General features: G+C 57.4%; 1 protein-coding gene across 1 annotated transcript in view; it reads right to left on the bottom strand.

Annotated features, from left to right (window-relative positions):
• Nucleotides 1,733-21,115, bottom strand: part of CAPZB (capping actin protein of muscle Z-line beta subunit) — a 103,614-nt gene continuing 84,231 nt past the window's right edge. The window contains exons 3-4 of the mRNA XM_018054806.1: nucleotides 7,359-7,480; nucleotides 1,733-2,084 (exon numbers count right to left, since the gene is read on the bottom strand). Coding sequence (XP_017910295.1) covers nucleotides 1,967-2,084; nucleotides 7,359-7,480 — 240 coding nt within the window. The 3' untranslated portion in view covers nucleotides 1,733-1,966. The remainder of the gene's footprint in view (nucleotides 2,085-7,358; nucleotides 7,481-21,115) is intronic.

The following is a 21,115-nucleotide window of genomic DNA, read 5'->3' on the forward strand; positions in this document are numbered from 1 at the left end:
CAGTGGACGCCAGGCTCGCCCAGGCCCTGGCTGGTAACGGCTGCTATCAGCATGCTGTTTCACTATCAACATTGTCATTAACCCACAAAACGGACCCACTTGGGAATTCCCGCTCAGCAGCTGGACAGGCTCCTTGCCACATGGCTGGGTGAGAACAGCTGTAAATGAACCAGAAACGCCAGCGACAAGACCACGCCTCGTGAAGGAGCCGCGCTACCGCAGGGCGACGTTCTCGAGGTCGCGGCCCCTCAGCCGCTGGAATTCACTCCAATGGCGAGACTCAGTAATGTGTGGAAGCATCAGGCAAATATGGACTCAAATGCTCGCTCTTCACCTCGAGGTCCTGTGGGGGGGGGCTTCACTTAGCCTCTGGGAATCCCAGTCTCATCAGTAAAAATGGGAACATCAACTGCCCCAGAGGTTCTTGAAAGGATTAGAGAGACTGCACGGAAAACGCTGGCACATGGCCGAGAGTGAAGACAGAGCCGACCTGCGCCGCGACGCACCTGGGGCGGCGCAGACGTCAAGGGCCTCGGTTCCAGCTTCCTCGGAGCCGTGCTTCTGCTTCTGTGTTGTGGGTCTTTTTGTTGACACACGTGTCAGATAGACACATATAATTCTGTATGGTGTATTATATATATCAAATCTGCTAAAAACTGGACCACCACGCCAGCTGTCTGCAAGATGGAGCCTGAGCTCCATCTCCAAGGGCGGCACCACAGCGTCCGGACGACACCGCAGCAGGCCGGATGCTTCGTTTCTCTCGTCGCTTTTTCCCGCCTGCATCCTAGGTCAGGGTCAGGGTCAGGGTGGGCACACTCTAGACTGAAGGCCAGATGCCACCCACCTCCAGGCTCAAGAGAGGCCTTACGTTTTTAAAGGCTGTGGGATGTGTGCTTAGCTGCTCAGTCGTGTCCGACTCTTGTGACCCCAGGGACTGTAGCCCACCAGGCCCCTGTGTCCATGGGATTCTCCAGGCAAGAATACTGGAGTGGGTTGCCATTTCCTCCTCCAGGGGATCTTCCCAAACCAGGAACTGAACCCGGGTCTCCTTCACTGCAGGCAGTCTTTACCAACTGAGCTACGAGGGAAGGATAATTATACATAAAAAAGAAAGAATAAAGAAGAAGTGACTGGACTTATGTGGCCTGCAAAGCCTAGAGTGCTCACCATCTGGCCCTTTACAGACATACATGTCAAGTCCTCCCCTGAATCACTGGGCCATACTGAGGTAGCACTGCGTGCATTATAGGTTTGCTGTATTTTCAGTATGGAGCGTAATTAACAATGAGATTCTATTAAGAAAAAAATGCTTCGGAGATAATCTTCTCTGGAGCCTTTCCGTGCATGGTGGATGGAGCGAGTGGCTGCCCTTCCTGGGGGTGCAGCAGGAGGCAGAAATCTAAGCAGATGCAGCAAAAACACTTTCCCAAGTGCATGGGGTCGCAAAAGAGACACGCTTCAGTGACTAAACTACAATGGCACACTGCAGGCCAAGGCCCCCAGCGACTCCCCCCACATCCCCCCTGGCCTCGGCGACTGGTCTGAGAGCAGGGCCCTGGGCCCCAGGCGAGAACCGTCAGGCAGGCGGTGCCGTAAAACCCAGAGGGGCCTCTGTGGACAGACGGACCCGGGTTTGACCCCTCGCTCTGCCTCTGGCCTCCGACACAATTCAATGAGTTGTTCTGAGCTGATCTCTTCCTCGGCAAACATGGGGACTACCACAGCACCACGCTGGGGAAGATCTGAGACGACGGGTACGGGGCATCGGGCCTGGAGTCCTGCATGCGGGCGGTGCTCACGACGCAGGGCGGCGCCCGGACACGCCAGCCGCCTCTCAGGACGGGCCCGGGGACCACACTCCCGCCCAGCGTCCTGCAGGGCGCTCAGAGCTGCCCCTGGTCAGGCCCGCCGGGGGGCCGGTCGTGTCTCCTCTCCGACCTACGTATCAGGGGAGCCCCTTAACTCACAGGTCTCGGTACTGGTCAAAGGCGTTGTTGGCTTCCACCTCCAGCTTCCTCAGGCGAGCAGAAGGCATGGCCCCGTCTTCCAGGGGAGGGTCATACTTGTTACTCCATGGTGACCTGCAGGGCAGAGGGAGAAGGTCACACGACTCGTTCCAGGGAGACGGGGCCGTCGAGCCCGTCTGCCCCAGCTTCTGAGAGTGCAGAGGAGCGGCCACGACCCGCAGGCCCTGGCCACAGACGCGGCCTTCTTTCTCGAGGTTCGGAGAGCAAGGGCTCAGGCTGTCAGACCTGGGTGTGGCCGCCAGGCCCCAGCTCTCACTAGCTGTGTGTTTCCGGCACGTGTCTTGACTTCTCTGAGCCCCCTTTTCCTCGTGTGTAAACGGAGGCCACTCTTTACCCACAGGTCTGCTTTGAGGAGCAGAGGAGCAAGGCACACTAACTGCCCAGAGACCCGCATACAGTTAAGAGTGCAGCAGACGCCACTTCCTTCCCAACTTTTAAGACCTTCCTTTGTCCTCACCGCTGTGCTGATGAAGACAGACCCTCAGTCCTTCCTGACTTGCCAGCCATTCTGGAGAAAATGCGACTCTCCTCACAGATCGTCTCAGACAATTAAGGATTAAAATGAGAGCTGTCAGTTAGGGCAGCAAGAGGCCGCAGATCACACGGAAGGACACCCCAGGGACGGAGCCCTCCCCGTGGCAGAGGAGGGCCCTGCAGCCTCCACGGGCTGTGTGCACACAGAGCACTGCCGAGTAATGAGAACCAGCCTCGCTTTTTCCAGCCCAAAGACTCGCTGTGCTTTTAAAAATGTATTTTGCCACATCAGGAAAGCATTTAACCACAGAGAGTGCTGGGAAGGCGGCTGTAAGGGGAACTTACTCGTTAATTCCCGCAGGTGGACTTCACAGGGCTGGGGGCACAGAGAGAGAATTACAAAGGTGAGAGGGAAAAAGAGAGGAGGGCAGGGCAACACAGAATCTGGACAAAGTCCTTCACAGCCTGGGCCGTAAAGACCGAGACGCGCCCGTGGTCAGAAACCCCACGGCCTTTCCCATTTCCCTGCCTGCCCACAACACTTCACGTCGCGAAGGACTCAGGGCTGACTGATTGGGGATTGATGGTAAGGGGCAAAAGGCACGTCAGCCGGGCAACCTCCACACTGCCCTCGGGCAGAGGCCCCCCCTTTCGAGGCTGCGGGTCCACACAGGTAAGTGAGGGCAGAGTCGCTGTGCCTGAGGGTCTCCCTGCACCAGCTGCCCCCAGAGCAGGAGGCGCTTGGGCACCCTTCTTTCCACACCAGCCCCCCACCTCACCCACCCACTCGTGTCAGGAGAACTTGCAACAGTGGCCTGAGACGCCCCTGCTGCCCTATGACCAGCAGGCAGCCTGCGGGTTACACTGGGCCGTGCCCAGGCCACTGGCAAGGGTGCCGGGACCCGCCAGGGCCCCGCCTGGCTTGGAGGGCAGGGCCGTTCTCACCGTGCTCACCCCTTAGAACGGCGCTGCCCGGCACAACTTCCCCAACAGCAGTGTTCTGCATCTGTGCGTCCAGGACGGTAGCCGGGAGCTTCAGGTGGCTCCTGAGCACTAGTGTGGCTGCGGAATTGAATCCTAAAACTTCACTGAATTGGAAACTAGTTTAGACGGTCATCTTGAGAAGCTGAGCTTCCGGAGGGCAGGAGTCATGTCTGTCCTGCTTCCCACCGTTTGCTCCCCACCTGGAAGGGGGCCTGGCACTCCACCACATGCTCGAGAACAACAGCAAAGCAGGAGGGTGCAATCATCACTGCACGCCTGTCTCCACACTGACACGCAGCAGGAGGGACCATTTCTCTGCCTGTCCGCTCACCCCCTGGCCGCGGTCACGGCCCGGCCCCCCGACCTTGCCCCGGGCAGCAAGGGTGCTCTGGGCAGTAGCCTACGGCGCGCTCTGCCCTCGTGGCCCGGCGCCCAGCACGGAGCTTGCGAGCTGAAGCCTGCCAGCACGGGGCGGGGAGGAAAGGACCCCCGGCCATTCTGGCAAGTGCTCCTCCGAACCGACAGAGATGAAGCAACTCTCTGCTCTTTCTGCTGGGGGACGCCTAAGAATTTAAAAAAAAAATCAACGAAGACCTCTTACCGGGCCCAAAGATGAAGAGGGCTGTCACCAACAGTATTTATACGTAAACCAGGAGGTTCCGTACCTCCGCTCGCCAAGCGGGTGGAAAGGAAGCCGAGTGTGAGACCCCACACTCCTCGCCTGCCCGGCCGGCACCCTCAGAGGTCTGCCTTTTGCGGCCATGGTGAAGCGTCCCCCGCTGTCCGGGGGGCTGGAAGACCCACCCCAGCCGGCTTTTGTTTAAAGGCGACCCAACTGAGACATAGGAGCCCATCTCTCTTGCTGACTGGGAGTCTGGAATTTTCAAGAAGCCTGTAACTCACATCTCCCCTGGCTCACAGACGACAGCATTTCTAGCCGTTAGTCCTGGAGCCGGGGTAATTGTAGCTGGGGGAAAAAAAATCATAACATTACCCAGAATATTCCGAGTGGAAGGGGCACTCAGAACACATTAAAGAGCTTAAATGGAGGCCATTTGAAAAAAGACAGATGGACAGGAACGCTTAGATTTCAAAAGTCAGGCCTTTCATTTCCCTCAGAGAATGCTTTTTGTTTCAGCTAACAGGTTTCAAACAGCGCTCCTGGCAAACCGTCACACCATAAGGATCTTATTTAAGCAAACGATCAAACACAGTTAGGACAGAAATGTGTGGAGAAAATCAGAAGACCTTGAAGTTGTATACCAAGAAGAGAAAAAATGAAAGCCCTGTGCCCGGGCTCCTCTTTGGCTGAAGACCCCCAGCCCTCCCCGGGAGCCCCCAGGAATGTGGGTGGGAGCCGGCAGCGTGACCCAGCGGGGCCATGGGTCCCATGTCCCCAGGAAACCCAGCAAACTGGCCTGGAGTAGGAAACGACCCCAGCCTTCCACTGTTCACTGGGTAACAGCTGTCTCATACAGCAAGCCCGAATTTTCAGGAGGAAACAAGAAATGTAACGATGATGTTGACTCAGCAAGCCTCAGCCCTGGGGCTCCTCTTCCAGGACGGCCCCCTGAACCCTGTGTCTGATGACGCACTCCGCGGCGTCCTTTCATCACGGGCTCCCTGGCCTGTCAGCCCACTTAGCGCCTTTGGGGGCCTCGCCCCACTGAGGACGGGACGCGGCCCTCTGCCCACGACCCGGGCCGTGGCCAGACCCCTCAGGCTGAGCCAGACCTGTCTCAGGCAGTCTCACCACCTTGGAGCCGGATGCCCACCTCTGTACCTCAAGAATATACACTGGCTGTCTGATTCCATCCGCTGGGCATCTGGAGCTTAAGATGCCCCCAGAGCCCTCCTCACCTCCACGCTCAGGGACCCCGCCGCCTCTCCAGCTGCTCCTCCCCGACCCCCTCCATCAGCAAACCCCACTGGCTCTATGTCTAAACCTGACCACCTCTCCCTGTCTCCGCTCTAGGCTCCAGTCTGGATCAGGCCGAAGGACATCCTTTACCCAGCTTCCATCTGAAGCTAGGAAAGAGACACTATCCTAGGACAGCTGTCCAGTCTCCCTTAAGCAGCATTAGTGCTTTGTAATTTCCGCCCCAAGTTCTGGAGAACGGCTACCCATCCCCAAATTCTTGCCTGGAGAATCCCCACAGATAGAGCAGCTGGGTGGCTACAGCCCATGGGGCCGGACACAACTGAGCGACTGACACTTTCACGCAACTGCACTTTCTGCGCTGCGTGGCACTTCAGGGGCGTTACCTCCCTTAACCCCACGTGCCCGCACCGAGCCTGCGTCACCCGCAGGGGCCCCCTCCACCCCAGCTCCCCTCCCTGCCGGGCTCCCTGTGTCCCACCCAGGGCCCTCACGCGGGACGCTCTGCCCCCAACCTGTGCGGGAGGGAGCCTTCTCGCCCTGAGGGCTCACGTCAGCCCCGACCACCCGTCACGCCCGCCTCTCCCTGTCTTCTCCGTATCTCCGTCTGCTCTTCAACCATCTCCACGGTTCCCACGTCTGCTTGCTCTCTGGAGTCCTCAGCAGGACACACAAGCCTCGCAGAAGAGCGCCGAAGGGCCTGGCGGACGAGTGCCTGCTCACACAGACGCGCGGCTGAGCGTGCTGTGAGAAGAGCGAGCCCGGTCACGTCCAGCTGACGCTCAAGAGCCCAGAGACTGATCATCAGAGTCCCAGCTGCTCCAGCAGGCGGTGCTGCCCCAGAGCCGCGCCGGCTCCCGCCAGCGATTTTCTCCTGCTTTTACTTCTTAGGGCCCACCCGTCCCCCAAAGAGCACAAGGCCAACGCATCAAGACTCAGCTCAGGTTCTGTGGCCTCCACATAAACCTAAGGCACCATTCTCCAAGGCACTGATTACCACCACCCATCCCAGGAATACCAGACAGGCTTAAGGATTCCTCATCTTTCCCCCACTCCACCTGTATCAGGCCCTCCCTGACGGCTCAAGTGCTGGAGAAGCCGCCTGCAGTGCAGGAGACCCGGCTTGATTCCTGGTCGGGGAAGATCCCCTAGAGAAGGGACAGGCTGCCCACTCCAGTATTCTTGGGCTTCCCTGGTGGCTCAGATAAAGAATCCGCCTGCAACGTGAGAGACCTGGGTTCCATCCCTGGGTGGGGAAGGATCCCCTGGAGAAGAGAAAGGCTACCCACTCCAGTCTTTTGGTCTCGAGAATTCCATGGACTGTATAGTCCATGGGGTCACAAAGAGTCAGACATGACCAAGCAACTTTCACTTTCATCTTTTTTTAATATTTAAGAACTTCTATGCACCTTTAAAAACCTAGCTCAGACATCACCTCCTTCAGAAAGTCTTCCTGGAGTCAACCTCGGCCTTCTCTATGCTGCCCTCAAATAAGCCTGGCCATGGCTGCAGCAATCAAGTCACAAAGTGGCCAGACCCCGGTGTGTGTGCTGCTCGAGCCTGGTGATCGCCAGGGGGCAGGGATGAACACTGACCCAGTAACTCACGGCTCGGGAAGGGGTGAAGGCGGAACCAAGGGAGAGCTGCACGCCTGTCTGACAAGCTTCACTCACATGCCCTCAAGTACACAGGCCCTCCCGCACTGGGGATCCCTGTCACAGGCACACCCTGGACCCTCTCCTTTGCAGGATTCGATGAGAGTTTTAATGAAGTAGCTAGCTGCTTTTCAGCAACCTCTCTCTTCCGTTGGACTGTGAGCCCCTAGGGCAGAGGCCTCCTGTTCACTGCTACGTCTCCCACGCACACTAGGGGCGCTCCACAAACACCGGCTGGTCAAGGCCGGGTGGATGGAAGGATGGAAGGATGGGCAGAACAAGAGAGGAAGGCTGGGCTGCTGGCGGCGGCAGTGGGCGCCCGGGGCGCGGGCTCACCTGTAGGAGTCCCCGTCCCTGTTGTAGTCGCACAAGAGGTAGTCCTTCCCCACCACCTTGTCTCTGGCGATTTTCAGTGGCTGGTCAACCGAGGACAGGAGGTCTTCACACAGGCTGGGCACCTGGGGGGAGAGAGGAAAAGGCAGAGCCGGGGTCAGGACCACACGTCACGCCCCGGCTGGCTAGCGGCACCGCAGCTGGCCCGTGGTGCCCTGCCAGCATCAGGGGCCCGTTCCTTTCCTTTCCATACGTGTCTGACACCAACTGCGTCCCGCTGTAAAGAAACCAGTTCTTGGATTACAGTGGAGCGTGAGCTCCCACACGGCATTCCCTCCACCTGTGTGCGGCTTTAATGATGGGGCCGCCAGGGTGGTCCAGCACATCTAAGTCCGTGTGTGCCGGGACCTGGTCTCTGGGGGGCAAAGCACAAGCTGGAGTCCTGAGAAGAAGGGAAACACTTCACACACACAGGAACCCAGAGAAGTCGGGGGAAGAAGAGCCTGTCCGTGCTGGGCGCTCCACAGGCTCCCACACTGGGTGGAGTTTCCAGCTCTTTCCAAGCCCCCAGCCAAGCATTACCAGGTCAGCGCGTAGCATCAGCCCTACCTGCGGCAAAGGTAGCTTCCCACCAGCTTCCCCCACGCCGAGCTCCAGCTGCTGTGCTCAGGCTGACCGTCCTGGGACCCCTCACTGAGGAGGGGGCCCTGGAATCCCAGGGCAAACGCTGCTAAACTGGACGCAGAGCTCTGCTAGGAACCAGGCCTCTGGCCTCTTCCTCCCAACTCAAACATCAACTTCCACCAATATTCCAGGCAGGGAGGGCTGCGTCCTCAGGAACAGATTCCTCCAGGTTTGAGTCACTTCCACGCTATCTTTTCAATGTGCTGACTTACTCGCTTCGTAGGCCTGGGTTAACAGAGGCCCCGCCGTATCGTTTACCAGACAAGTGGGCCTCCAACGGCACCAACAACCCTTCCACATGGAAAAGTTAGATAACGTGGCAGACACCCAGCAGAGGCGCTGACACCCACCTCAGTCCCTGGGTGCCCTGGAAGACCCTCGCCACGACCAGAGACACGGACAGGGGTCGCCACCACCTCGGAGACCACCAGCCTCCACGGGCTTCTCGAGGCGCCTCTGCTGACTGTGGGGTGCTTCTGAGCTCAGCCTGGAAGGCGCTGTCTGGCACCCCCGGGAGGCGGTGGCCATGCCCTGTGACTCACAGCTGTTTCATGTGAGCAAAACACTGGGCAGCACCCCAGACACACACACACACACGCACGTGCACATGCACACACATACACACACGTGCACACACACACCATTAGCCCCTTTACACGACGCGCTTATTTCAGTATTCCTTCTGGATGCAAAACCCACCTGTGTGCCCGACACCCTGCCCAAAAAAGACACACAACAAAAATGGGGCTGTTTTCAGTTAGTTCTGGTGCTGAGGACACCAGGCGTCGGCCGTGTGTCGCGCGCTGCGCCGGGCCCTTTACAGATGGTATGCTGCCTACTGGAAGCTCACACCGTCTCCTGAAGTCGTGATGCATTGTTCCCACCCTAAATATTCATTGGAAGGACTGATGCTGAAGCTCCAATACTTTCCACTTTCGAGTGGAAAGAGCCGACTCACTGGAAAAGACCCCGATGCTGGGAAAGATCGAGGACAGGAGGAGAAGGGGATGACAGAGGATGAGATGGCTAGATAGCATCAACTACTCAACGGACACATGAATCTGAGAAAACTCCAGGAGACGGTGGAGGACAGGAGAGGCTGGTGTGCTGCAGTCTATGGGGTTGCGAAGAGCAGGACACGACTTAGCAACTGAACGAGAGGAATGAGCGTGCACGCCCAAGGCACGCCCGCTGGGAAATGACCCCACCACGGCTCAGCTAGGGAAGGCCACAGAGTCTTTCACCTAGAGAAGTCCAAATCAAGGCAAGGAAGATGTTAGTAGCTTCCGCCCAGGGCAGCTGGGATTTGAAGTGGCCTTGCTTTCCTGTCGGTGGCCACGTGAAATGGCCCCAGGCACCTATGTGCCTGCCTAGCACGTGACAGCCTCTCCCTGGCATCTCTGTTCCCTTGGGCTGGAACCTTGGCTTACCTGTTGGGCCCTGACACTACTGGCCTGATTCACCCTGGATTATAGTAAAGACCAAGCGAACAGGCTCTGAAGTCACACTTCCTCATTCTACTCCTCACTGGCCTTTTGGCCTGGGGCAACTTACTGGACTTCTTTCCCACCTGCAGAGTGGGATAAAGAAGAACCAACCCAGCTGGAGGTGACGCCTTCGACCGGGACTCAGCACAGCGCCCAGTGGAGAGCAAGTGTGCTCATCAGGAACCGACGCACTGATGTCCCTGCCGCCCCGCCCCGCCCTCCACACTGTCCCTGCCTGCTGTTCTCAGCCAGCAGTTCCGGCCTGGGCAGTAGCAGCTCCAGCTGAGGTCACACCTGAACGTACTACACCGCCCCAGGCACTGGAGGGAAACGCACCACTGAGAGCCGGCTCTGCCCAGAGCCACACTGCCCTCTCCCCCCAGCCCTGCCAGGGATGCTCCCAAGACGATGGGATTTGGTATGAAACAGGCTTGACTTCACTCCTATCCAAGAGGCTAATGTGTGGAACAAAGGTGTTTCAGTAATTTCTTCCAAGCACTTACGGTAACACTAGTAACACTGAAACCATCTTTGTTTTGTTTTTTTTTAACACTGATTTTTCACTCTCTCCCCAGAATATAAGTTTTTCCAGGGTAAGGACTTTGATCCTGTTCACCACAGAATCCTTGGTCCCTGGACAGTGATGACACACAGCAAGCCCTTGAAACACGGCAGGGGTGGGGAGAAAGGGAGGAGTTTTACAGCACGTGTGTGTGTGTATGCGTGTGTGTGCACGCGCGTGCGCGCCAAGTAGTTTCAGTAGTGTCCAACTCTCTGCGACCCCATGGACCACAGCCTGCCGGGCCCATCTCTGTCCATGGGATGCCATGCCCTCCTCCAGGGGATCTTCCCGACCCAGAGATTGAACCCACATCTCCTGCAGTGGCAGGTGGCTTCTCCACTGCTGGCACCACCTAGAGGCCCCCCTTACAACATGGGGCCCCCCGAGGCCAAGCAGCTCCACATTAATAACTCGACGCACAGCAAGACTCTTCACCCAGAGTGCCTGGTCAAGAACTAAACTTTGATGGTCACCAACGACAGTGTCACTGCGGCCCCAACCAGGCGTCTCAGACACGAGCCGGCGGTGTGGCTCCAGAGCAGCAGAGACAGCGGGAGTCTTAGCGGAGGTCCTGGGTGTGTGTCTCTATGTGTGTGTCCTGGGTGAGTGTGTCCTGGGTGTGTGTGTATGTATGCGGGAGTCTCAGTGGAAGTCCTGTGTATCCTGGGTGAGTGTGTCCTGGGTGTGTGTGTATGTATGCGGGAGTCTCAGTGGAAGTCCTGTGTATCCTGGGTGAGTGTATCCTGGGTGTGTGTGGGTGTGTGTCCTGGGTGAGCGTCCTGGGTGTGTGTGTATGTATGCGGGAGTCTTAGTGGAAGTCCCGGGTGCGTGGGTGTGTTTGTTACCACATGACCCCAAGGAGCACAGCCACAGTACAGGCTGAGAACCGAGAGACCTGGGTTCGCGCCCCTGCCTGCTGCTGACTCGCCACACAGGCCGGGGTTGGGCCCGAGGTGGTCTGTCCGGCAAACAGCAGGGGTGCCGCATCAGACACAGACGGCTGCTGCGCTGTGGTAGGGGCCTCACGGCTTCAGTGCAGACGATTCGGGTAAAGTCAGACTCTCATCAAAACGACGTCGAGCTGCTCGTATGGGAAAGCGTATTCACCCTTTATTTGAGAATGCCTTCTTTTTTTTGGGGGGGGGAGCAGGGGGTATTAAAATGTCTGAAATTTTATGAGAGGATGGATTTTATTTTAAAGGTTCACAACCCAGTGACCTCCTCCTCCTCCTCTTTAAATGTTTCTGGCCTGGTTAAAGCAAAAAAAACGAGGCAGCCAGTTTTCTGCAAAGTGGGATCCAGTCCTTTCTGCCACCCAAGCAGATCTGGGTACTTTCTAGGTTGGCATAAAGGCGTAGAAGCGCCCCCTGCCACCCACTTTGTAACTCAAGTCCTTCGAAGAACAAAGCAGATTAAGCTGCCACAGGGCCCTGCCATCCACATGGCCGGCCAGGGCTCATCTCTATGCTGCCAGCACCCGCCAAGGGCAACCAGAGGGCCTCAGCTGCTGCTGCATGCGGGGAAGGGTGCTTCTGGGCCGCGGAAGGTGGTGGACGGCTCGCCTTCTCTCTGCCAGGGCAGCCGGGCCGGGGGTGCAGCAGGCATCCGGAGACCCCTCCCTGCGTTCCTGGGCACAGCACAGCTGTGGAGACTGTACCTGAGTGCCTGGATCTGGCCCACCTGGAAGATCTGCGCCTGGACTCCTCAGAATCTATGGCCGGGAACTAGCCTGCCTCAGGAAAACTCACAACTGAACTGCGACTCACAAAGCCACGGCGGAGCACAGACACACTCAGGGCACTCGCGAGTGACGGCTGCCTCGCCCAACGGGGAGAAGCACGGGGCGGTGACTCGCCCCGATGATCCTCCACCGCCACTGGTACAAAGAATTTCTGCCTCCCGGATAGACTCTCAACGTGGGCCACATCCTTGTATACACCTTCGCCCCACCCGTCCCGTTTCTCTGATCAAAGATAAGACGCTCTGTAAGAATAACCTGACTGCCATCACGGGGAAGGGGGAGTGTGGGCTTCATGGCGAGCCTCCACATCTGCACAGCAGTCAGGACCCGACCCAGCCCCGGCTCAGTGGGATGTGTCCTAATCCTCCCTCTCCCCACCCCTCCACTTCCGCCTGCGCCCTCAGAAACCACCACGCTGTCCTACGCACTATTCCGGGACACACAAGTCTAAGCACGCGTTCCTCCACTTAAAAACCCTCCCTGCTTCTGGATAAGGGAATGCACTGGTCAGTTAGATTCTTGTTTCAGATACATAATGAATAATATTTTAGTATAAGAATGCCTGGCTTCCCTGGTGGCTCAGATGGAAAAGCGTCTGCCTGCAATGCGGGAGACCCGGGTTTGATCCTTGGGTGGGGAAGATCTCCTGGAGAAGGGAATGGCAACCCACTCCCGTACTCTTGCCTGGAAAATCCCACGGACGGAGGAGCCTGGTGGGCTGCATTCATGGGGTTGCAAAGAGTTGGACACAACTAAGCAACTTCACTCCATCATAAGTATGTCTAATTATACCAAGCCTATGACATTGATCCTACCACCCTGCAGGGATCAGCCCAACTCCGGACTTCTTTATCAAGATGCCAAATTCTTTGGATTCCGCAGTGACATGGATGTGAACTGAACCCCAAGCGCTCTGGGGATGGCTGTCCTAACACTGGCCTTGGCCACCAGGTTACCCCTTCCTCTGCACTTGGCATTCTTCACCGAGCCCCGAGTCGGCTCTCCCAGAGGCTGGTCCCCTACCCGAGCCAGCAATGCACACACTGCCAGGTGCTCCAGCTGCTCGTGGAAGTGGGTGTCAGTCCTGTGATCTGAGGCCACAGGGTTTACCTCTGAAATCCAGTCAATCAGTTAATGACTCTCTCCCTGCCCTCATCCCAACCCTACCCCACCTCCTCCTCTTGTCAAATGCTTACAACAGGGAAGAAATCACAGTAAGTCTCAGGGATCAGCTTGCAAGCAATTTAAAAGGAAGGACAGGTCCAGACAAAGCTGGGAGATCCCTTCGATGTGCGTTTCCTCTGCAGCCTTGTGGCCCGAGGCAGGCCTGTCGACCACTCGAGGGTGGATGGTTTCTGTCCAGGCTGCCCATCCGATCTGCTTAATGGCCTTTGTGAGCAAGGTCCAGAAAACACAAAGGTGTCAGACCAATTCAAGCTGTTGGGGGGGATTTAAGCCTAATTCCAAGTGATGTGGAATAATAAACAAGGCTGCCTGGGCCAAGACAGCCGTCCCACCCTCCTCCTGGTGGTCAAGTTCAGCCCTCCACCACTGGTACCCACCCCCACCCGGCTCACAGGTGCCCACAGGCAAGACGGGGTGACATGGGCGCAGCGGAGGGGGGGTGTGTGGCTGTGATAAGCCCAGAAGGTGGAAGGCAGGAGAGAGGCCAGTAGGCCTCGATCCACAGCCTCAGTGGACACCGTAAGCAAGAGAAGAATCGAGAGGAGGAGGAAGGAACCGCTGGCGCCTGGTGGGGCCCGCCGGGCGCTGTAAACTCCGCCGGCGCTGCCTCCTTGAGTCCTCCGAACGGCCCTGCATACAGACTCGTGGTCCCTCTTCCAAAGAAGGGCCTTAGGGAGGTCACCTGCCCCAAGCCACACAGCTCCCAGCCAGTGTCTAAGAAGAGACATGCGAGATGCAGCTGGGTTAAAAAGAAAAACAACGGGAATGACATCCCCTCTTGCTGTTGCCCCAGACGGCATACTTTCCCACTATCGAGACCAACAGCTGATCACATGAAGAGATACAAATCAGAAGCTTCCGGCCACGAGCGAGGCTTGTGTTCAGGCCGCCATATGGTTCTACTTTGTCTCTTCCCCTTCTCCAATAGTTATTAATGTTGAAAAAAACTGCTCAACCAGAAAGAGAAACTCGAGATGAACCTTAAAAAAAAAAAAAGGCACAAAAGCCAGGCCAGTTCAACTCCATGGATAACCTAATTCATGGCGCCCTGTACCTCAGCTTTTTGTTTTTTTTTTTAAATAGGGCCAAATGAACACATTCTGTCTTTTGATCTGCCCGCTGGCTGAGAGCCCGCCACCAGAAAGATAAGAATCGAAAACAGACCCTGCTCGCTGGGTTGCACGCTCAGATGGGGAACGTGGCCGCAATCACGGCTGGGCAGAGCGCAGCGGGTCAAAATGCCGGAGCTCCCTGCCCGCGGCCAGCAGAGGTCTCTGCTTACAACCTATTCCTTTTATTTTTTCCAGGGCCTCAAACTTCCCCCGATTCTCCCTAATAAAAATTTAAAAATGAGAGTGTTTCTAGTGATACACGCCCGCATCAGAAATCCAACCTATGGGGAAACACCAACCCCCAAATCAAAGCCAGGTTCAAATCCTTGGTCTGCCACTTCCTGGCAGAGGGCACCCTTCCTGAACCTCGGAACTGGGGGCTGCAGAGCCTGCCTCTATGATCCTGAGTACCAGGCGCGTGTGAGGTGCCGTGGATTCAGAGGCAGACGAGGTGGACGGGTGCGGCTCTGCTCTTGCAAAGCGAACTCCAACTGCTGGAAACAGGCAAGGCGGGAGGAGCCTCCCCGAGGGCTGAGGGCCGTGACAGGAGGGGGGCCGCAGGGGCCAGGGGCCCGGGGCCCGGGAGGCAGACTAAGAGGACCAGGAGTGAAGGAGTGGGGAGGCGCTGCCTCGGGAGAGGGGAGCCGGCACGGGCCTCGGAGAGGAGGCGCAAGTCTGGGGAATGGGGAGGGGCCTCGGCTGGGGGAGCGGAGCCTGTGGACTCCTTCCAATGTGACGCCAGGCCTTGCACTGTTTTATGAAGCGCCACCCCCACCAACCTCCCAGGTTTAAGCACGCGCTCGAGGACCCATCTGTGAAGGCGGGGCCCAGGCCCCGACGGGCGGACACGGTGAGGGGCTGCCGCTCCCACCGCCCCTCCAGCAGGCTCTGGAGGGAGGAGAGCTGGGGAGGACCTGGGGTCTGCACGGCCCCTGCCTGTTCCCCTCCACCCCTGCTGCACCGCGGGCCAGGACCCCCTCACCAACCAGCATGGCCCAACCCCAAGGCTGCCAGCCCCCTCGTGTCTCGGGTCCTGACCGTCTCCCAACGAGACTATCGAAGGCCTCGCAAGGCAGTGCCCTTCAGTGCAAGTTCAGGCTCCTCATCTGCAGACTGAACGCTCTGAGAGTGCACTTGGAAGGAGGGCTTCCCAGGAGGCTCAGAGCCAAAGAATGTGCTGCAGTGCGGGAGACGCAGGTTCAGTCTCTGCGTCGGGAAGGTCCTCTGGAGGGGAAATGGCAACTGACTCCAGTGCCTCTGCCTGGGAATCCCATGGACAGAGGAGCCTGGTGGGCCATAGTCCATGGGGTCACAAGAGTCGGACACGACTTACTGATTAAACACCACCACCACTTTGAAGGAAAATGTGAACTGCACACGATGAGCATTAAGAAGCAACTTCCCGATTTCAGCAACATTATAACGTGCGTGAGCTGTGCCTCTTGGATCCGGGCCCCGGCTCGAGCTCGATATCAGCACGCACTGCCCGCCGGGTTCTGGCGCCAAGGGTCTAACACACGTGCAGCTGCCAACGTTCGGGAATCGGTTCCGATCGACACACTCTACTCTGCTCAGAGACCCATCTCTCACGTGCCATTAACAACAGAGAGCTTTCTCAGCAAACAGTAAGCCCGTGCTTCTTCTCTTAGGCAGGTGCCTCAGACCACCCCCAGATGGGGGGCAATAGAAACTCCCCAAATAATAAACAAATGCAGACTTCCTGGGCTAGGTTTCAGCCCCTCATCCCCCAGGGCTCGGCCTCCGGGAAGCTCACAGCCTGGAGTGAGAGGCCAGAAGGGTTTTTCTAAGGGAGAGTCAGAACAAAGAGAAGACAGGCTGAAAGGAGAAATTAAAATCAGGACACGTGGGTCGCCCAGGGCACACAAGGTTCCTGGTTTCCACGTGTAACCCTACGCTTCCCGAAGGGGGCGGACCAGGTGCTCGGTGCCTAATTAAATTTGCCGTTCCCTGGCCAGCAGTGACCTCATCACCTGTGTGCACAGAGGGGCCAAGGTTTTCCTAAGCTGCCTGCCTCTCTAAGAGCTGGACCCCAGGGATTGGGCACGATACACAAGCACCTTCGAGAAGTCAGAGGCAGAGACTCACTGCATCCCACGTTACCCGGACTGCGTCCAGAGGGCTGCACGCAGCCACCGAGCCACGGTCAGGGGCTGCAGTACACAAGGCGGCCACCGCCTCGGCCTCGGGGGGCAGCGGGCGGAGGTGCCACCCTCCAGCCCGGGCCCAGCCTCCTGCTGCAGCCCTGCCCACGAGCCCCCCGCATCGCTGTCCCCCAGCCCGTCTCTCGGCCTGGATCACCTGTCCCCCAGTGCCACCTGGAGAGCCCCACTTCTCCTGCAAGGTCCCCTTCCACACACGCCCAAGGCTTCCTCAGCCACGGCGATCCCATCATCCACGGTCTGCGGGCCGTGCCCGATACCCTGGACCAGACCCAGCCTGGGGCCCAAGATTCAGGGTGGGGGGCTCTTTGCTCAGGGCAGGGAGGTCTGCACGCCCCAGGCCAAGTGGGATACTGGTAGGGCTTCCTAAACGTCCAGTCAGTGGGACTGTTCTGAACTATGGAAAACCAGGGCCACTTGGGGGGAGCTCTGATCCCTCTTTTATCTCCTTCTGGCTGCGCTGGGTCTTGGCAGTGGCCCGCAGGATCTTCCATCTTTGCTGCGGCTTGCAGGACCTTTTCTGTTGTTGCAACACGTGGGATCTTCATGGCGGCATGTGGCATCCAGTTTCCTGACCAGGGATCAAACCCCAGCGCCCTGCACAGCGAGTTCGGAGTCTTGACCGCTGGACCACCAGGGAAGTCCCCAAGTTCTGACCTTCTGAAGCTCCCCCAAACGTCCCGAGCTGGACCAGGGACTGGCTGGGTGGGTGAGATGGACACGGAGGGCCATGGCCGGGGAGGCACCGCGTCACCGTGACCTCCCAAGTCCGGCACAGACTCAAGCTTCCGCACCACGTCCCCGGGGGTTGCCAACCGCTCTGCGCCCCCACTCCACGCAGGTGCCCCCAGGAGCTGTGCCCACAGCCTCCCTTAGTGAGGGAGGCTCCTGAGACAGAGCGGAAACCTCCTCCCAGGCAGCCCTCGGCCCTGCTTTCTCAGGCTGAGGGTGAAAAAGCATTATTAAGGTGCTGGCTGCATTCTTACAAATCACCTCCCAACTTTCTGGGGAAAATACCAGGTAAAAATACATGGAAACTCATTTTTGCAAAGACAAAGTGATTTCATGGGCAGGACAGAGGATCCCTCTGTTTTAGTTTACTATTTTAACATCATCAGTATTAAGGCGAAGATCCTAAGGACTGCACACTTTTCTTTTTAAGTGCCTGCTATGCACGAAACACTCTTCTAAGCATGGAATACATATCCTCATTTTAAAATCATGGCAACCCTGTACGAACCAGTTTATGCCGAATTTCTTACTACTCACAGAGGAGTACACAGAGGCACAGAGGGGCCGGGATCGCACAGTTTGGAGGCGGCAGTCAGAACTGAAGGAAACCCACCCACTCCCACCCCAGGCCCCTCAGAGCCCTGCAGGGTGGCCTGGGAGCTCATGAGTCTCAGGGCCACGCAGCCACCGAGCCACATGCCACAGTCCTGGCCCTGCCCACCGCACGTTCCAAACTCTCGTGACCGCCACCTTCTGAAGCACCCGGACAGTGCACCAGCCCGTCAGGATCCGGCGACACTACTGATGCCACGTGCGCGTGTGTGCGCACGTTTCTGAGAGGCAGGGAGGGCCAGCGCTGGTGCGCCACGTTATAGGAGACAGACCCGGAAAAGCTGGTGGCTCTTTTTTTTTTTCCTTTCCCCTCCCTTAGCACAAAAACCATCCGGGCTGGCTGACCACAACGTTTCACACCGGATTCCTTCCACTGGATGGATGTCTCAGCAAGGTTTTGTTTTCATTTCACTGAGTCACTCAGAGAAAATGACCGCACACCAAGGGAAGCTGTAACTCTTCCTACTGGGGAAACAGCTCCACTCAGGAGCAACAGATGTGTGCCCTGTGCTGGCCGTGTCTGCCCTGATCAAGAGCGCCTCTGTGTTTCCACTTTGGCTCATTAGGAAGTAAAACTCAAATCCTCCAGATACAGTCTGCCTAAGTGTGTGAGAGATGAAATCCGCGTCCCCAGGCCGAAAGTCTCAGAGGAGAGAGAGCGGGGCACGGGGAGGCGCTCTGGGCCCTGGAAGGGGAGGACTGGATGCCGCAGACACAAGGTACACCACCCGGCGCGCCTCTGGGGTGGCGGAGGTGCGGGCGAGGCTAGGGAACAGGTCTCAAGGGGCTGATGCCTCCACTCGGCCATAAAAACTGAAGCCCGCAGGTGGGGAGTGGGTCACGGAGAAGCCGGCAGGACTGCCCACCTGGTCGGAGAAGTGAGGTGTGGAGTGTCGAGCACAGAGGGTCACACGACTCTGTGAAGATGCGGAAAGACCCCTGCACACTTTAAGGGGGGTGTGATAGTACATGGGTTGTATCTACATAATCACAGTTATCTCTCTCTTTTTTTAATGACTCAATGGAGAGAACATTCCAGGCAGACAGCACAGGAATACCCAGGGAACTATTATAAGTTCAGTGAAAATACAAAAACACCACTTGGGGTTTCTAGCAGGTAAGAGGATGCTACGTGACCTAAGTTCCAGTGTAAAAAGTGACCCCCAAGCACGAGGCATCCGGAGCAGGTCGGATCTGCTCGAGCATCTTCCCAGCTGCTTACAACCTTCCGCTCTCCTACATCACAACAGATCAACGCAGCGTGGGGCGGGGATGCACCGCTGCCTGGAGGCTGGGGCGGGTCTCAGAGAAGCGGGGCTGGGCCACCAGATGAGCCACAGCTGCCCTGGGCCTCAGTGTCCTCACCTCGAAAACGGACCCAAACTGGACAAGGTGGGGCTGTGCTTCTCCAAGGGAGAGAAGAGGTAGTCGGCGGGGGGCTCCTGGTGGTTAAGAGGAAGAGAGGAAGTCTGGCCCACCTCCGTCTGTTTTGTTTCAGTTTGGCAAAAGACTGAGTTTGAAAGGAGGGCTCCACTTGCTTTTAAAAGGAAAAAAACACTCAACTAGATGACGAGTAAGCGTCACTTCAGTGTTAAGATCCTACAAAATTTCACAGGACAAGACTTAAGTTTACTAACTTACTATCTCTATGACCATTCAGGATATGGTGGCTCAGATGGTAAAGCGCCTGCCTACAACATGGGAGACCGGGGTTCAGTCTCTGGGTTGGGAAGATCAGAAGGCAATGGCACCCCACTCCAGCACTCTTGCCTGGAAAATCCCATGGACAGAGGAGCCTGGTGGGCTACAGTCCACGGGGTCACAGAGTTGGACACAGCTGAGGGACGTCACTTTCACTTTGTAAGAAAAAAAGTTGTGACGTTATTAAAAAAACAAAAAAAGTTTGACATTCTTCCTCAAAACAAAATGTCTACTGAGGAAGGTCCTGGGTGAGACCCCAAAGTACCAAAACTAAGCTCCGGGCCCGTCTCCGAGGTGCCCACGTGGGAATGACCCACCACAGGTGAAGAAGGTAAAGCCTGTGGCTGCAGGACGCACTTCTCCTCTGAACTCTGGCCCAAACTTGGAGAGCTTTCCTAGGACTTTATTTGTAAAACGCAAATCGTCCCCCTTCCCTCTCCAAGGAGCGATTTCCCCAGAGCTCCCACTCCAGTTACTCCCTAACCACATGCCCGGCCTTGCTGCTCCCCACGGTCAGGCCGGCATCCAGGACGTGAACGACAGCCCCTCACTCATCTGAGGTCCTGCAGGACCCGGTCTCCAGCCAGCTTCAAAGGCGGGGACGCCAAGGGTGTGAATCAGCCTCCCCAGCCAGATGCGCCCTAAGGGGGCGATCCAGGCTCTCCTGCTCCAGGACCAGCGCCCGCGGCCGGCACCGGGCCTCCTGACGGCAGGCCACAGAAAGGAGACGTTCTCTGCTTCTGCTGGCCCGGCACCTCCCTCCAACTCACCTGCACCGTCAACCAGAGGGCGGGGTCTGACCCAGACTCCTCGACCCTCTTCACGAAGTGCTCTGAGCACACCACAAAGCCCTGCTCTGTCAGGGCCCCCAGCAACAGGGTGCCTGCCACATAGCTCCTGAGATGCTCTGAGAGCCAGACAAACTCCAACTAGAAACTATCAGGGCAAGGCCACGGCAGGGGTCTTCAGGCGTTCGTGATGACTCAGGCCTCCGGGGCCAGCTGGTAAGAACGAGGCGGGGCAGGTGGAGTGCAGCCTCCTGCTGACACCCCGGCCCCTACCGAGGCCACACCCTTCCGAAGTCCATCCCTGAGCCTGCGTGGCACTCGCGCTGAACAGAAGCGCCAAGGACACAGCTCTCGCGTTGATCTTACCCGGAGTGAGGCCAGCACGACCCTGCAGTCCCTCACCCAGAGATTACCGGAGTGTGGCCGCCGCTGCCAGCACTGTGCTGACACTCAGACCTAAGGACCACAACAAAGCGAGCCCAGAGCACCTGCACACGCAGTCCCAGAGAGACTTAAACTTCCTCTATGGAGGCGGAATAAATGCCAAAAGAAATAAAACCTTCCCCCAAACAAAAGTGGGGCTGTCAAGGAGACTTGCTGAGTGGGGCAAACATTTTGGAAAGATGGAATTTTAAACACAAACACCAAAGGGCAGAGATTGAGGCAGAAGAGCTATGCACGCAGCTGGGAGGCCCTTTAATTAGGGAAAGATTTGGAAAGCCTGCAGAGCATCGGGCAGATCTCCCCTGGTCTCTGGTATGGGAAGAATGTGTAAAGCAGTGGGGTAGTCGACAAGTTCGAATCTGCTGGACACTCTCACCGAGAAGGAGGCGCGTGATCCAGTCCCTGGCCGCCTTTCAGGGGTTCCAGTTCAGTTCAGTTGCTCAGTCGTGTCAGACTCTTTGCAACCCCAAGAATCGCAGCACGCCAGGCCTCCCTGTCCATCACCAACTCCCTGAGTCCACTCAGACTCACA

This window comes from Capra hircus, chromosome 2 (assembly GCF_001704415.2).
Source record: "Capra hircus breed San Clemente chromosome 2, ASM170441v1, whole genome shotgun sequence".
Lineage (NCBI taxonomy): Eukaryota > Metazoa > Chordata > Mammalia > Artiodactyla > Bovidae > Capra > Capra hircus.